We start from the raw sequence: 17,834 nt of genomic DNA, 5'->3' as shown, positions 1-17,834 counted from the left end.
CAAGCGTTGTTCAGGCGTGAGTCTATTCATGATGAATTGCCAAATCAAACTGAGAATAAATCACTTGACAGCTGTCAAATCGGTCGCCATCTTGAACAGTAATGCCAACTTAAAATTATATACCTCCAAAAAAAACACCCGTTATAACTTCCACTTGATCGTTGAATATAATATTTCAATTTTATTGTGTCTATTTTTATTTCCAAAGCTACGTTTGAAGAAAAAAAATTAATTATCCAAACCGCAGCACGAGATGTGGAAGAAGGTAGAATTTGTCTAAATTACAATTATCCCAGGACGTTATAACGATGAGATTGCCAATCTCAGATTGGGCTCGGAATTTCTTCTTTCTCTTACCTACGCGTCGCAGATTATTCTCCCTGAACGCCTAAGAAATACTGAATAATAATCAACTACAAAATATCCATAATACCCGACACCCGTATACTGCCAGATAAGCCCTGGAGAGAGAATGTCTCCAAGGGTTCCTTCGATACTTAAGGCTCTTTACGTGGAATGGGAAAACTGAAAATCTCATTTGATCTGTTGAATTGAAGTGAAATTAGCGAGTGACATTAGAGAATTTTCGGGAAACTTGTTAGTCCCAGATGAATCCCACATTGTTATTTTTGGATTCATTTTGTAGACGAGAGTATATCAAATCATTTAATTAAATAGTTTCTTTTTTTTTTCACGGTTCATTACTAACGGGTGTTTTTTTTCGAGGTATATAACTTTAAGTTGGCATTACTGTTCAAGATGGCGACCGATTTGACAGCTGTCAAGTGATTTATTCTCAGTTTGGTTTGGCAATTCATCATGAATAGACTCACGCCTGAACAACGCTTACAAATAGTGCAATTTTATTTCGAAAATAATGGTTCTGTGCGGAATACATATCGCGCACTACGTCCATTTTCCGATTTTCATAAGCGAATTTTGTTTAGCGATGAACCGCACTTCTGGTTGAATGGCTACGTCGACAAACAAAACTGCCGCATTTGGAGTGAAGCTAATCCTCAAGTGTATGTTGGAACACCGTTACATCCAGAAAAATTGACTGTTTGGTGCGCTTTATGGGCTGGTGGAATCATTGGTCCGTACTTCTTCAAAAATGATGATGGCCAGAACGTTACAGTCAATGGTGATCGGTATAGAGCTATGATTACTAACTTTTTCATTCCTGAATTGAACAATCATGATGTCCAGGAGCGGTGGTTCCAACAAGACGGCGCAACATGTCACACAGCTCGTGCCACAATAGATTTATTGAAAGACACGTTTGGTGGACCGCCTAATTTCACGTTTTGGACCTGTGAATTGGCCTCCAAGATCTTGTGATTTAACACCGCTAGACTACTTCCTGTGGGGCTATAAAGTCATTGGTCTATGCGGATAAGCCACAAACCCTTGACCAATTGGAAGACAACATTCGCCGTGTTATTGCCGATATACGACCACAAATGTTGGAAGAAGTCATCGAAAATTGGACGTCCAGATTGGACTACATCCGAGCCAGCCGTGGCGGTCATATGCCAGAAATCATAGTTATAATGTAATGCCACAAGATTACCTTGCGGATAAATAAAATTCATGTCAATCAAATAATCCATCGTTGTTTTATTGCAATTTAAAGTTCTATAGCTCTAAAAAAAAACACCCTTTATATAAATAGGACTTCTCATTAAAAAGTGTCCAATTTGGACTACCCTGTACAGTTCAGATTTTGCGAGTAAATATAAAATATCATTTTTAAGCTTGAATGGACGAACGCTCGAAAGCTCCTGACCTCACGACACTGTTTTCCTTTTATTGATTTAATAAACCAATCAAAATAGAATCTTTCCTTACCTGAACCGAGCTCAGTATCATTTCGTAGTATCTATTTATTTGCTTCCATATCAAAATATTCACGAGCTTTTCCAATCAAATAAGATCAAACTAACAAGATCATGTTGGAATTAGCGAAGCTTGCAATAGACTAGAGACCAGAGGGATGTTATAGATTGTGTACATTATTGAATTGATGATGGTACAGTTCAGCGGTTATGACAACATGTACATGTTGAATTCACAATTTATCCTGTTTAACACGTTCAATTGAATTTCTCTGTCTCTACCCTTATTTTTGACGAGATAGGCACGTATATCGAAGATCTCCTGATCGCCCTCGTTGTACTGTTAATATATCTGATGGCACGTTGAAAAAAACGTATTGATATTTGATGTGGTCTCTCTGATATATTGTTTTTATTTCGTTAGGCTGATTCGATAATCGTAATATCCCATGTGAACTGCATAAAGTACTGTATGAATTCATAAAATAATATACACCGCGCAAAAAAATTACCGCACATTATGGAAATCTCAAATTTTTTCTACAACTGAAAGTGTTCTCAATGATAATTATTTTTATCAGAATTATGCATGCATATGTTATCCACTTTCAACGTTTTTCTTCAATACAGATGTTTTCTCCCAGCAGGAATAAAAAAAGATGGGATTATCAGATTTTGAATGTATTGGCTCCATTCTGAAATCAGTTGTTCTCGATCAATTCTAGTAATCAATAGTTTTTCTTTCGTTTGATTTTCTACACTCGATCGCTATGCAACGCGAAACACGCAATTTGACACAAGAGGAATGTGCCCAAGCGGTAGTTTTGCGAGAAGAAGGGTGGACATACACAAGAATTGCAGAAAGGTTTGGAGTTTCCCATACAAGTGTGTCCAGAATGTTGCAGCGATTCAGGGAAACAGGTATGAATGTCCGAAGACCAGGACAGGGTAGACCACGGGTAACAACTGCCATTTAAGAACGTTACTTGAGAGTTTCTTCGTTGAGACAACGGTTTGCAACCGCTCGCCTCCTTCAAAATCAGCTTGAGCAAACTCGTGGGGTGCAAATTAGCACTCAGACAATAAGAAATCGCCTCAGAGAAGATGATTTAAGGCCTCGTGTCGTGGCAAGAGGCCCAGCTCTTACCCCAGCCCATCGAAGGGCGCGTTTGGATTTTGCGAGAGAGCATATCCATTAGGAAGAGGCTAATTGGGAAAGAGTTCTAGATTCTGCTTCTACCATTGTGATCGACGTTCCTTTGTATACAGACGTCCACATGAAAGATATGCTCAGTGCAATTTCCTGAATACTACTGGTTTCGGGGGAGGATCGATTATGGTACGGGGTGGAATATCTTTGACTGCTCGCACAGACCTAGTGGTCGTTGATAATGGAGCTATGAATGCTGATAGGTATATAAGGAACATTCTTGAAAAGCATGTAATGCCATTTGCCTCATACATTGGTGAAAATTTCATTTTTATGGACCATAATGCCAGACCCCATCGTGCGCTCATCGTTCAGGAGTACCTTGAAGAGGTTGAAGTCTCTAGAATGGAATGGCCAGCAAGAAGTCCAGATCTCAATCCGATTAAGCAGGTTTGGGACAACCTCAATAGAAGACTGAGAAGTTCAGAAAATCATCCAGCTACTCTTTATGTCTTAGGAATCCAATTCAGAGAAATCTGGGAAGGATTAGATCAGAACATTTTGAGTATGAACCGTCGTTGCCGAGCTGTAATTAAGCAAAATATCTATAAAAAAAGAAACACAAAACAGACGGAGTTGATAATTTTGGTTATTCGTATGAAATATCAATACATAATAATGAATAATTCTAAGAGGAGAGAAAACTGTTTTTGACTGGTATAAAATAACATTATTATTGTTCTGACATCGTAATAAGCGTGGATTTGGATGGAGAAAAAGAAAAGAAAGGCATTTTTTCTGTAATTCAACTAGTTCATTCTGATTTGTATATTTTCTGCGAATTCGAATTTCAAAAAAACAATTTTTTTTCCTCATATCATTCATCTTGTTGTTGCTGTTTATCGTTTCTTCTTTATTTCACGTTAATTAATTAATAGTTGCCCCTGTATCCATAATGAAATGTAATAATTGTTTTTTTAATAAGGGTTTCGATGCTTTTTTTCAATCCACCAACACCATGCACAACAAAGATACTTTCTACTCACTTCATCCTGAAAATCTATCACTTGGACTCATTCTTGTCTGTAGATATTGCCAATTTCCTTCAATCAAAGCCAAGTCTGGAATAAATACAGGAAATAACAGTCATCACATTTACATAAAAGATGACTCCCAGTCACAATGAAGAAGGTGAAAAAAATAAGAAAATTTCTCGTGGGATGATATTCAAAGCGCACACTCCAAACCTCCCCTAACTTTGGCCAACTATAAAGCTGGAATATTCGAAACAGATCGACAGTTCAACAGGTGAAATTTTCAAAAGTTTCGTCTTTGCACAAGGGACATCTTTAGGTTCATATCATGAAAGTTTTTGTTTTGCTCGGTGTTTTTTTGATAGTGATGGTTCTTGTTCATAGTTTCGATGGTGAGGAAAGCAATTTTTTCATGTGAATTTGCAGTGTTAGTCAACAGATGAGAAAAGTCTTTATAGAGTTTGATTTTATCAGGATAAAAAGTGTTGCATTCATTTTTGGAAGGTTCAGTTTTAATGGAGATCGAATTTGGAAAATACAGATAAATAATGATTTTTTTGAGTAGTTTTCAGCCAAGATCTATATGATTTGAACAATTCAGAATAACAATTTTTACATTTTATTATTCTACAAAACTCCTAGTTCTTCCGAATATATTTTCTAGATATATGTTTGAAACCTATGAATAGGAAATCTTTTTGATTTGTTCATCTTCATCTTCAACAGATCTCATATTCGAATTTGCAGAAATAATACCTAACTAAAAGATGTTCCTAATGTATGATGTATGGGGAAAATGAGAAATTATTTCAAGAAAAAGTTATATTAACTAAGGCCTACAAACGCTTTGTTTTTAAGATACAGGGTATTTCTTATAGTACTTCTATTTTATTGTGACGATTATACCAGTTTATCGAATCTTGGGTGAATAAGTACCAAAATATTATTATTAATTTATTCATCACAGCTCACTAAATGGATGTTTATATTAATTTGAATTTTCCTGAGGATTGCTAGAGAACTGTTCGAGTTTTTTTCTAGAAATCGGTATCAGATACGCCCAAACTACAAGAAACCACAAAGTTTAGTGCTAGACCAAAGTTTTTTTTTACATTTTTCTAAACTACCAGTGTTTCACCAAAAAAAATCTGGAGGTAAGAAGTGGATTTGCATTCACAATTAACAAATTACACGATGAAAACTTTGAATTCAAATCTATGCCCAATTAAAGTTGAATATATCCTGTGAAGGGAAAGTGTTATGAATAAAAACTTGAAAAAAGCGTTTGTGGTGGAACTTTTTTTCCTAAAATCATCCGACGAATCTGTCATTTTAGTTTGTACCTCCAATTCAGGAACACTCTGTATAATCTGTGCATTCGCCCAATTGTTGCGTTACATATTTTCCAAGTAATATTTTTGATGCAATGAAATGATTTTTAGTAATAAGAATTAAGAAGTAGTCTACATCCGAATCTAGATAGTACATAGTTCTTTTCTGAAGAGTCCAAGGCATCATATAAGATAAGCAAAATTTTAAATGAATCCGTTTTTTTTTTCAGAAATAGGTATTGGACATCCGGCAAGCTTTGCTTTTAGTTTCCTACCTCAACATGATATAATTCCGATGCCTCAGCAACAAACTGAGTATTCTCAAGGTTGGATCTTTTTCGTTGTGAATTTTCATCCATTAATTGTTTTGTTTTTACTCAATCTCTATTTGAACATCCATTACTTTCCTTCCATTTTCTCGTCTTCATATAGTCTATTCCATTGAAAAATTCGTACATCATTGATTGCTGATTCTGTATACAGGATATGTCACGTGATTTCTTGAGTGAAATTAATGTATTTTACACCTATAGATTTTTTTTTGATTCGCTTGTTTTTTCTTCCGAATTTCCATATTATATTTTTTAAATATTCATTACATTAAAAAGGAAACATTTCTCCTAGATTAATTACCAAAACCGATAATTTTGTATTGAAAAAATCTTGATAACCATATCATTATTTTCATAGAAATAATAGCAAATAAGTAAAGGGAAATTTCAAGTTTTGCAGCTGACGATTTCTTGAATGAAAAAGCCCTCAAAGTTCCATAAAAATTATGGATTCACCAGCACTTCTGAATTACATCTCTATAAAATGCAGATAATTTTTACTTATTTTCGGAAGGCAATTATTTTGAGTGTGAAATTTCAATTTTTATGTGAAGAACATACATTGGTTTTACTCAAAGAATTGCCTCCTGATTTGTTGACATGCCCTAACCAAACACTCTTTATAGAGTGTGATAATGATAATGAGACAGAAATTGTTGGAAATAGTAAGTTCTTTGCTCGATAAACTCTTCTGAAAAATATTATTCATCACCATAGGTATTATTTTCCTATAGTCCTCAACCTTAAAATGAAAATATTAATTTTGAAAATATTCTATCGACTGGTGATATGAAAACCTACAAGATTTTTTTCCAATAAACGAGTGCTCAAAGGCCCCTTTTTGTATTTTTTAAGGGTTGCTGATTTATCAAATTCTGAAAACCTATTCTATTCAGAATTCGCAATTGAAAATCATTTAGCAATATAAACGGAGGGATCCAATCAATTATCAGTTATTCTTTAATTAGTTGAGACATTCTGAAGGGATAAAGAAAATAGCTAATTGAAAGTTTCCTCTGAAGATATTTGAATAAGTATTATGAAATCGAAAAATGTGATTGTCTAGTTTGTATTTTAGCGATATTCTTAGAAATTCTTTCCTATTTCCTAGATTTGCCACAACCAGGAGAAAGATCCAGATCTCGAGGTTTCTTTCCTCAAGTACGTGTTGGACGATCTGGATATTTCCATAATCCTAGTAAGTAGAAGATATTCAAATTTTCGAAATTAATCTTTTCTTGTAACTATTCCACTCTAGTAGTTTGAATACCTAAAAAGACTCTTTTTCTAGTGGCAAAACTCTTAAACCAAAAACCACATTTGTGATTTTCCGAAAAAAGTAATTTTACTTCCAATAAATCCAACCAAGATGAATTTTCATCAAGTAATGACCAAAACAATATGCTCTATTAGTGTGACGTCACACACCGCCATTTTTGGTTCTCCTGTCAGTGTTCGGAATCCAAACAAATAAATTGTCATTCAAATTAGTACGGTTTCGTTGAAGGAATTGGCTTATTTTCATAAATAAGATTATTTAAGGAACGATTTTACTATCAATTGATAGACAGAAGGAACGAGGTTATACCAGTAAGTTTGAATCCTGTATCATTCCCCAGATTTTGTAAAAAACGGTGTTTATTAGTTGAACTTCAAGTTCGAACTTACTGTCATTAATCTCGTGCCTTCTGTCTATCAATTAATAGTAAAATCGTTCCTTAAATAATCTTATTTATCAAAATAAGCCAATTTCTTTAACGACAACGTACTAATTTGAATGAAAATTTGTTTGTTTGGATTCCGAACACTGACAGGAGAACTAAAATGGCGGTGTGTGACGTCATCACTAATAGAGCGTATTGCAGCCTTTGTCTTTGGCTCAAAATACCTAATGCCTATCTTCTTTTTCAGGTACTTCAAAAAAAGCGGCCAAGATGACGGTGTTCCCAAGAGTGGGCAGAAATTCTCCAACTGTATACGCAGAAAACGATTGTGATGACAGGCATGCCACAAGAGATACGACTTCTGGACTGTGGTTTGGTCCTAGACTTGGAGTACACAAACGTGATAAATACGAATTGCCTCTGTCTTACGTTCTCTTAAACGGTAAGCTGAAATTTATTTTTCGTACAACTATACGGCAACTAAACTCTTCGCAAGGCTTTTACAATCCGCGAAATGAAGGGTTACAATGGCAACAACTAAAGCCATGGCCGCCTCATTCGCCGGATCTCAATCCGATAGATTTTTATTTATGTGGGCATACGAAGCCGCTTGTCTATGATGTTGAAATCACAACTAACGGATGTTTTTCTCGAGGTATATAACTTTAAATTGGCATTACTGTTCAAGATGGCGACCGATTTGACAGCTGTCAAGTGATTTATTCTCATTTTGGTGTGGCAATTCATCATGAATAGACTCGCGCCTGAACAACGCTTGCAAATAGTGCAATTTTATTTCTGAAATAATGGTTCTGTGCGGAATACGTATCGCACACTACGTGCATTTTATTTTGTTTAGCGATGAAGTGCACTTCTGGTTGAATGGCTACGTCAACAAACAAAACTGCCACATTTGAAGTGAACCTAATTCTCAAGTGTATGTCGAAACACCGTTACATCCAGAAAAACTGGCTGTTTGGTGCGCTTTATGAGCTGGTGGAATCATTGGTCCGTACTTCTTCAAAAATGATGATGGCCAAAACGTTACAGTCAATGGTGATCGCTATAGAGCCATGATTACTAACTTTTTCATTCCTGAATTGAACAACCATGATGTCCAGGAGCTGTGGTTCCAACAAGACGACGCAACATGTCACACAGCTCGTGCCACAATCGATTTATTGAAAGACACGTTTGGTGACCGCCTAATTTCACGTTTTGGACCTGTGAATTGTCCTCCAAGATCTTGTGATTTAACACCGCTAGACTACTTTCTGTAGGGCTATGAAGGACATTGGTCTATGCGGATAAGCCACAAACCCTTGACCATTTGGAAGACAACATTCGCCGTGTTATTGCCGATATACGGCCACAAATGTTGGAAAAAGTCATCGAAAATTGGACGTCCAGATTGGACTACATCCGAGCCAGCCGTGGCGGTCATATGCCAGAAATCATATTTAAAATGTAATGCCACAAGATTATCTTGCGGATAAATAAAATTCATGTCAATCGAATAATCCATTGTTGTTTTATTGCAATTTGAAGTTCTAAAGCTCTAAAACAAACACCCTTTACTTGATGGAATTCAAGATGCAGCAAACCAAATAAGGAATGATCATATTTCTGACTTAAGCAGGAAACATTTTTGTTGAATTCTTATAATTTCCATAAGAAAACGAATTGGACCAATGTTCATAGGAATAATAATATTTGGTCAAAGTTTATCATGGAGTTTTTAGAACTCCCTGTATATCTCGAGGAATACATTTCTACCTTGTTGTGAACTTTACAGATGTTTTCTTAATGAGCTGCGTCATCTAAATTTACATTTTTCTGTGCATCAGTTGTATTTCTGATTGTTACACCAATTTACTATAATATCATTAATTGATGGTTCTCCGAGCATCGATGAAGATAATTTCACGAAACAAGGAAAAAACGAGATGTGCTGCTGAATAGAATCATGAACATTACCTTCATGAATATTCAGATGCTTGAAATGGGTCGATAAAGCTGGGCATCCAATCGTCTAAGAATTTTCTGTTTGGATAAAAATCAAATCGATAAATTCAAGCAAATAATTTAAGAATCGAGAGAAAATAATTAGACGAACATCAAATGGAATATTTTGATGCTACTAAAGGGTGTTTTTTTAGAGCTATAAAACTTTAAATTGCAATAAAACAACGATGGATTATTCGATTGACATGAATTTTATTTATCCGCAAGATAATCTTGTGGCATTACATTTTAAATATGATTTCTGGCATATGACCGCCACGGCTAGCTCGGATGTATTCCAATCTGGAGGTCCAATTTTCGATGACTTTTTCCAACATTTGTGGCCGTATATCGGCAATAACACGGCGAATGTTGTCTTCCAAATGGTCAAGGGTTTGTGGCTTATCCGCATAGACCAATGACTTTACATAGCCCCACAGAAAGTAGTCTAGCGGTGTTAAATCACAAGATATTGGAGGCCAATTCACAGGTACAAAACGTGAAATTAGGCGGTCACCAAACGAGTCTTTCCATAAATCGATTGTGGCACGAGCTGTGTGACATGTTGCGCCGTCTTGTTGAAACCTGGACATCATGGTTGTTCAATTCAGGAATGAAAAAGTTAGTAATCATGGCTCTATACCGATCACCATTGACAGTAACGTTCTGGCCATCATCGTTTTTGAAGAAGTACGGCCCAATGATTCCACCAGCCCATAAAGCGCACCAAACAGTCAGTTTTTCTGGATGTAACGGTGTTTCGACATACACTTGAGGATTAGCTTCACTCCAAATGCGGCAGTTTTGTTTGTTGACGTAGCCATTCAACCAAAAGTCCGCTTCATCGGTAAACAAAATAAAATGGACGTAATGCGCGATACGTATTCCGCACAGAACCATTATTTTCGAAATAAAATTACACTATTTGCAAGCGTTTTTCAGGCGTGAGTCTATTCATGATGAATTGCCAAACCAAACTGAGAATAAATCACTTGACAGCTGTTAAATCGGTCGCCAATTTGAACAGTAATGCCAACTTAAAGTTATATACCTCGAAAAAAAACACCTTATACAAAAGTTTTCTACGGACAATTTTTCAATAATCGTCGCAGATGGCTCTGTTATAGAGTTAGAATTTTCCGTCTAAACGACCTTAGAATACGAATCTGCTTTATAAAAAAGGGGTTTCTATTTGAAAGTCTAAAGTTGACCCCCAATGGGGAATTCAATGGCATAAGTGCAGGTCTTTCTCCTCAAAATCATCAAACTTTTATTCGAAAAATGTTTCCTTTTCGAAATTCTCGACTGATCCAAATTAAAGAAATCACCAGGTATATCGAAGCAGCTACATTAAAATTCTATCCTTTCTTCTCAGTTGACTAGTTGACTTAAATAATAAAAGCTGATTTACCAACCGTAAAAAATTATTTTTTCTCACAGACCCATCGAAGTTTTTGGTGAAACAATATCAGATCTCCCATTCAAGGCTATGTAAAGGTGGAGAACTGGTCTTAATGTTTGATCAGGAAAACAAATTGCTAGAACGGAAGTATGAATTATGTCCTTCCTAAAATATGTGGTTAATTTCCGATCATCTCACTTTTTTATTAAACCAGTTTCAACTCAAAAAGTTAATGGAGACAAACTAGGTAGTAAATATACTGAAATATTCCACTACACTGAAAAATTAAACTATAATATTATGAGGGTATCTTGAAACACTAAAATTAATAAGTGATGTCTCTAAACTTATTATTGAAATTCCCTACAAAAATGGTGAAAATTTTACATCACAGATCGTAAAACTGAAGCACTTTTGAGTCGTCATGAAGCACCTTTTCGGATGGCAATAGTGAAACTGGTGGCAAAATTTGATCTGTTGGGACAAGTTAGTAATGTGAAGAATCGAAATCGTGTGCGTCGCTCAAGAACAACTGAGAATATTGCTGTTGGCGAAAACCCAGGTTTGTCGATTCCTCGTCGATCGTATTTTGCATAAAGACTTAGGTCTAAAAAGGCTTTAATGGTTCAGTTAACACAAAAACCCAATCCGGCCGATCACCAGCAACGTCATATCTTCTCTGATTGGGTCCTTGAAATGAATCAAATTGATCCGGATTTTCATCTTCAGTGATGAGGTCCATTTTCACCTCGGAGGCTACGTTAATAAGCGGAATTATTGCATTTGGGGTTGGGAAAATACAAAAATTATTGTTGAAAAGCCTCTCCCGTCTTAACGTAACAGTTTTTGAGCTGGTGGTGTAATAGGGCCTATGATTAATAATTTTTATGGCCGGAATTCGAAAATATTGATATGGACACGTTTATTTTTTGTTGGCCACCGAGATTTTGTGATTTAACACGTTTAGACTTTATTATTACATTTTAAATATGATTTCTGGCATATGACGGCCACAGCTGGCTCGGATGTAGTCCAATCTGGACGTCCAATTTTCGATGACTTTTTCCAACATTTGTGGCCGTATATCCGCATAGACCCATGACTTTACGTAGCCCCACAGAAAGTAGTCTAGCGGTGTTGAATCACAAGATCTTGGAGGCCAATTCACAGGTCCAAAACGTACAATTAGGCGGTCACCAAACGTGTCTTTTAATAAATCGATTGTGGCACGAGCTGTGTGACATGTTGCGCCGTCTTGTTGGAACCACAGCTCCTGGACATCATGGTTGTTCAATTCAGGAATGAAAAAGTTAATAATCATGGCTCTATACCGATCACCATTGACTGTAACGTTCTGGCCATCATCGTTTTTTAAGAAGTACGGACCAATGATTCCACCAGCCCATAAAGCGCACCAAACAGTCAGTTTTTTCTGGATGTAACGGTGTTTCGACATACACTTGAGGATTAGCTTCACTCCAAATGCGGCAGTTTTGTTTGTTGACGTAGCCATTCAACCAGAAGTGCGCTTCATCGCTAAACAAAATAAAATGGACGTAGTGCGCGATACGTATTCCGCACAGAACCATTATTTTCGAAATAAAATTACACTATTTGCAAGCGTTGTGCAGGCGTGAGTCTAGTCATGATGAATTGCCAAACGAAACTGAGAATAAATCACTTGACAGCTGTTAAATCGGTCGCCATCTCGAACAGTAATGCCAACTTAAAGTTATATACCTCGAAAAAAAACACCCGTTATAAGGTCTATACCAATGTTCCACAATCGATTTGAATTTACGTTTGAAAAAATTGATTTATGAACTGTTTCGAAAAAAATGATAAATTCTCACCTATAATTTTATTCCAGGTGCTCAGGGAACTAGAATGGAATACTCTCCTTTTCCAGATAGGGACTTCGAATCTGACGACGGAAGTGAAAAACTGGACTTTGAATCTTATAACTGAATGTTACCTAAACATTTGAATATTCATTTCAGTATGATATAGGGCTGGATATCTTACTGGAATTTTTTTTGTAATTAATGTACCTAACTAAATATTGAATATTTTCTTTTTCATGTACGTTTCTTGAACCCTACGCTCTCTTCCTGCGATGATAAAACATGTATTTACAAATGTACAACATACTCGTCCAAAAAAGCTTAACAACGAAATATACCAATGGAATGAAAATGAACATTTCGAATGGGAATAACCCAAAATAATAACTCTCTTTAAAATAATCACGTTAGTTGAATTATTCTTGAATTCTCTCATATACACGGTGTTTATGTTTCAACGGTATATTTTTACTTAAAATATATATTCAGATATTCAGAGGAGGATTTTCTTCAATTTACGATATACCAAAAAATAAATAAATAAATGGGAGAATGATTCCTTTGGAAGTTAAAAGTCCTACAAACATAACAATAATGATCTTAATATTTTCGAGAAACACATGGTATGTCTTGTGGGTATGCCTTCTTTTTTGTGATGATTATATGAGTTCATAGAATCTTCATGAATCATTGCTACAATTACAATCAGCAGAATAGGCACTTAATAAGTTTGTCACAGCCTGCTAACTGGATTTTTATGATTAATTTGGATGTTCCTGAAGATTTTGAGAGGATAGTTTCAAATATTTTTCTCGAGATCGATACCAAATACTACAAAACTACATGAAACCAAAAAGTTTAGGACTAGATTAAAATTACTTTTTACTTTTTTTAACTACTTGATGCACAACAAAAAAAGTTTTACGCTGAAGTTAGTTACTTAATAGGTTCCAATTAGATGGAAATAAAATTTTACATTTAGGTGTAGAATAACAGTTAAAAGCTCCATGCAAAATTTTACGTTGATGGAATCACCAGAACCAAAGAAAAGAATATCTTAAAAAATTCGATATTTCAGTGGCAGATTTGTTCGTGTTGAGATTTCTCATTAAATAACAATTTCAAGTTTGATTGTTGTCTTGATATTGATGATGGACTATATGTTAGATAGTTATTTGGGCTGTTTCCATCATCAGATGATGGAAACAGCCCAAATAACTATCTAACAATTTCAAGTTTCATACAAAATGTTGAGTTGATCGCCTCAACAAAACTAACTAGAAAATTCAAGCAGAAATAAAAAAAAAACACTTATTGTTCTTCTTATCTAGATTAAACAATCGCCAATGATGCGGTCATAAAAAACACATCTCATACAAAAGATCTGTGGTCTTCAGTAGACACGAGAATGACGTGCGTTCAAAAGCACCTCATACACAGTCGATACTTTCCTTTAATTTTTTTCATGGAGTGATTGATTTATGAGCAAATTTAAACGCATCAACGATTTGATCAAAACAATAACCATTACAAAAAGTTTTATGGAACTCACATAAAAAAATCAAGTAATCGAAATCATGTAGCATAAAATCTTTGAATATTTAAGGTGTAATAGCATGATGTTTTTGAATGCAATATGGAATATTTTTACAGCTTGATTATCCACGATGGTAAATTTGAATATCAGTTAGATTACTCCATTGGAAATAATGAACCGGAATGAAGAGACCAAATTAAAAATAAATTTTACTGGTGAAGTAATCATAAATTTTAACATAACAAATGAGGTTTTCTTGAATATTCAACAAACTATTCATTATACGATTTATTGTGATTCCGCTGGAAAGCAACAAAAAACAACAAATTTTCCTAATTATGAAATTAGTAAAATTACCTTTTGCGATGTTAAACTCATTGAATACAACGTACCTATACAGAGTGATTAAAAGGTAACGCACAGAATCCATATCTTCAGTATTTATAATTTTGTCAATTTTCATGTACAATTTAGGGATCTGTCCTGCACCCTACAATGAAAAAGTAGTTGATAAAAAACCCCAGCAATGACCAACAAAAGTTCTACTCATTTCTGGCACAAAAATTCAGCTGATCGAATTCTAATTTTGTAGATAACTTCTGTTTTGGTTAATTTCTTTATTTTTGAGTCGTGATACTAGTGACATACATTATAAAGGCTGTTTTTTAGAACTATAGAACTTTAAATTGCAAAAAAACAACGATGGATTATTCGATTGACATGAATTTTATTTATCCGTAAGATAATCTTGTGGCATTACATTTTAAAAAATATAATTTCTGGCATATGACCGCCACGGCTGGCTCGGATGTAGTCCAATCTGGACGTCCAATTTTCGATGACTTTTTCCAACATTTGTGGCCGTATATCGGCAATAACACGGCGAATGTTGTCTTCCAAAGGGTCAAGGGTTTGTGGCTTATCCGCATAGACCAATGACTTTACATAGCCCCACAGAAAGTAGTCTAGCGGTGTTAAATCACAAGATCTTGGAGGCCAATTCACAGGTCCAAAACGTGAAATTAGGCGGTCACCAAACGTGTCTTTCAATAAATCGATTGTGGCACGAGCTGTGTGACATGTTGCGCCGTCTTGTTGGAACCACAGCTCTTGGACATCATGGTTGTTCAATTCAGGAATGAAAAAGTTAGTAATCATGGCTCTATACCGATCACCATTGACTGTAACGTTCTGGCCATCATCGTTTTTGAAGAAGTATGGACCAATGATTCCACCAGCCCATAAAGCGCACCAAACAGTCAGTTTTTCTGGATGTAACGGTGTTTCGACATACACTTGAGGATTAGCTTCATTCCAAATGCGGCAGTTTTGTTTGTTGACTTAGCCATTCAACCAGAAGTGCGGTTCATCGCTAAACAAAATAAAATGGACGTAGTGCGCGATGCGTATTCCGCACAGAACCATTATTTTCGAAATAAAATTGCATTATTTGTAAGCGTTTTTCAGGCGTGAGTCTAGTCATGATGAATCGCCAAACCAAACTGAAAATAAATCACTTAACAGCTGTTAAATCGGTCGCCATCTTGAACATTACTGTTCAAGATGCCAACTTAAAGTTATATAATTCGAAAAAAAACACCCGGTATAATATAAATAATATTTTTTTAATCATTTTGTTGGCTTTTCTTATAGAATTTCGGATCAATTCAATTAAAAATTCTAGGAGGTGCTGAACCATAGATTACTACTTTCACTGGTTCCATACCATGGCGGAGTTAGTATGTATTATTAAATCACTTTTTTTTCTTATAGCCATCGCTATTTATTATGAAGTTGATTCGTCGGATTGGTAAACGATTCACGGAAGGAAATATAAACAAAACGAGCTGTGCTATCGTTGGTGAAAGTTTTAAAGAAGCAAAACAGAGAGATGACGTTCCTTGCAAAGAAACAGAGAAAGTTGTTTATTCATTCAGATGTGATGTTGAATTTTATATCCGCGATTCTTTTGCAATATTCACGATCGGCAATTGTCGATCCTTCAAGAATAGTTTTAAGCGAGCATTTCTGATTAATTATCAATAAATTAAAAAAAAATAAAAAAAGTTGTCCCTTAATAAACAGAACACAGAATACTATGCTATACAGGGTGATTCACCGGGATGGCCTATTAGACGTTTATGGAAAACTAATGATAATTTTGAGCTAGAGGGGGTTACTCAAGCAAACCCTATACCTATTATAATATAATAATACTTCAAGAGTTATCCGGGAAGAACTTCAAATGAGGAAAAACCGCTATTTATAACTGTGTTAATAACTGTCTGTTACTTCCGGAAAACACAAAAGGAAACTAAAATTCGATGTTTGGATAACTAAATTTTACTTTTCATGAATTCTAATTAATTTTTCGTTGGGATTGTTGAGAAATCCATAAACCAATACATTTTTCAAAAACGAATAATTCATTACAATTCTTGATATGTCAAATTTAGTTATGAAAACATCGAATTTTAGTTTCTTTCTGTGTTTTCCGGAAGTAACAGACAGTTATTAACACAGTTATAAATAGCGTTTTTTCCTCATTTGAAGTTCTTCCCCGATAACTCTTGAAGTATTCATTTTAGGTATAGGGTTTGCTTGAGTAACCCCCTCTATTTTTGTACGTAGAATCGACTGAAATAAAAAAAAATATAGGTTCTAATTTGAAAATCTTGAGTTTTGATGAATTTGAGTTGTCCAAGTTCATGATCCTCTTATAAACACCCTGTACATTTTTGGCTCAAACCGCAAACAGTCTTATAATATAATATTTGCAGAATCGAAAAAGAAAAAAAAATTTTAGTAAAAAGCTTTTTCTGCTGAAATATTCGAAAAAATGTGAGTCTTCATCGCCACCTTTTTTTCATAAGAATCCCAATAACACATGAACCGTTGAATTTTTACCCAAGGTATGGCACATTGCCGAAATTGCCATAAAAAAAGCTATCTAATGATGCAATAATATACTGGGTGTGCCATTTGAAATAAGGAAGTAGTAGTCTGTTTCCGGTATAACCGGTAGTTGTAGAGATCTGAAAATATTTTAGGGAGAAAGATCATTGTCTCAAACCCCAATATGAAAATTTTCAGCTCAAAATTATGATTAGTTTTCCATAAACGTCTAATAGGCCATCCCGGTGAATCACCCTGTATAAGTGTTTAAAACAAATATGTTGATATACCAACCTAGTCTGTTCCAGCGTAATTGCTAGATAATAAATTTTTTCCTACATTTCTTGGTTGTCGATTTAATAATAGAATGAATGTACTTATGAAATTCTCTCGTAATTTTTTCATAAGTATGGATGGAATTGTGCGATAAAATCATAGCTGCGGCATTCTCGAACGTTTGATGAATCCCAATATTCAGTTCAACTTATTTGCATGATCTTGAAATACCATTGAACCACTTTGATCAAAAATGATCTGATGGAAAAAAACAAAATTAATTTCCACAAATATATCAATATCAACCTGAATAAATCAAAGTGTTGTTCAGTTGAAACATTGGTAGAAATCAATTTAATTTTTTTTTATTTCACTCAAAAAAGAATTTCCATGAAGTAGTGACAGAATCCATTAAAGAAAAAAAAGTAATCTGCACAAACAAGTATCCGATACATATATAACGCCTGAACTCCATCAAGGATTTTACCTATGGACAACAACAGCAACTTTGGAAAGATTTTCAGTTT

The 17,834-nt window shown here is 35.0% G+C and overlaps 1 protein-coding gene across 2 annotated transcripts; it reads left to right on the top strand.

Moving 5' to 3' along the window:
* The first annotated feature begins 3,966 nt into the window (after positions 1-3,966).
* Positions 3,967-12,836, top strand: LOC123684367. Of its 2 annotated transcripts, XM_045623596.1 has the most exons (5): positions 3,967-4,414; positions 5,584-5,679; positions 6,797-6,883; positions 7,597-7,791; positions 12,626-12,836. In XM_045623596.1, the coding sequence occupies exons 1-5, from the start codon at positions 4,351-4,353 to the stop codon at positions 12,721-12,723; spliced, it is 540 nt and encodes a 179-aa protein (XP_045479552.1). In that variant the 5' UTR covers positions 3,967-4,350; the 3' UTR covers positions 12,724-12,836. The 2 variants fall into 2 exon arrangements, with proteins under 2 accessions (XP_045479552.1, XP_045479553.1); XM_045623597.1 differs by lacking the exon at positions 5,584-5,679 and having other exon boundaries at positions 3,970-4,414.
* Positions 12,837-17,834: the final 4,998 nt, after the last annotated feature.

Source organism: Harmonia axyridis, chromosome 7 (genome assembly GCF_914767665.1).
Source record: "Harmonia axyridis chromosome 7, icHarAxyr1.1, whole genome shotgun sequence".
Lineage (NCBI taxonomy): Eukaryota > Metazoa > Arthropoda > Insecta > Coleoptera > Coccinellidae > Harmonia > Harmonia axyridis.
This window is presented reverse-complemented; position numbering and strand designations above follow the sequence as displayed.

Coding starts and splice junctions, on each gene's coding strand:
- LOC123684367 (XM_045623596.1), top strand. CDS start 4,351: ATGAAAGTTTTTGTTTTGCTCGGTGTTTTTTTGATAGTGATGGTTCTT. Junction 6,884..7,596: donor TGGATATTTCCATAATCCTA/GTAAGTAGAAGA, acceptor CTTCTTTTTCAG/GTACTTCAAAAAAAGCGGCC. Junction 7,792..12,625: donor GTCTTACGTTCTCTTAAACG/GTAAGCTGAAAT, acceptor ATTTTATTCCAG/GTGCTCAGGGAACTAGAATG.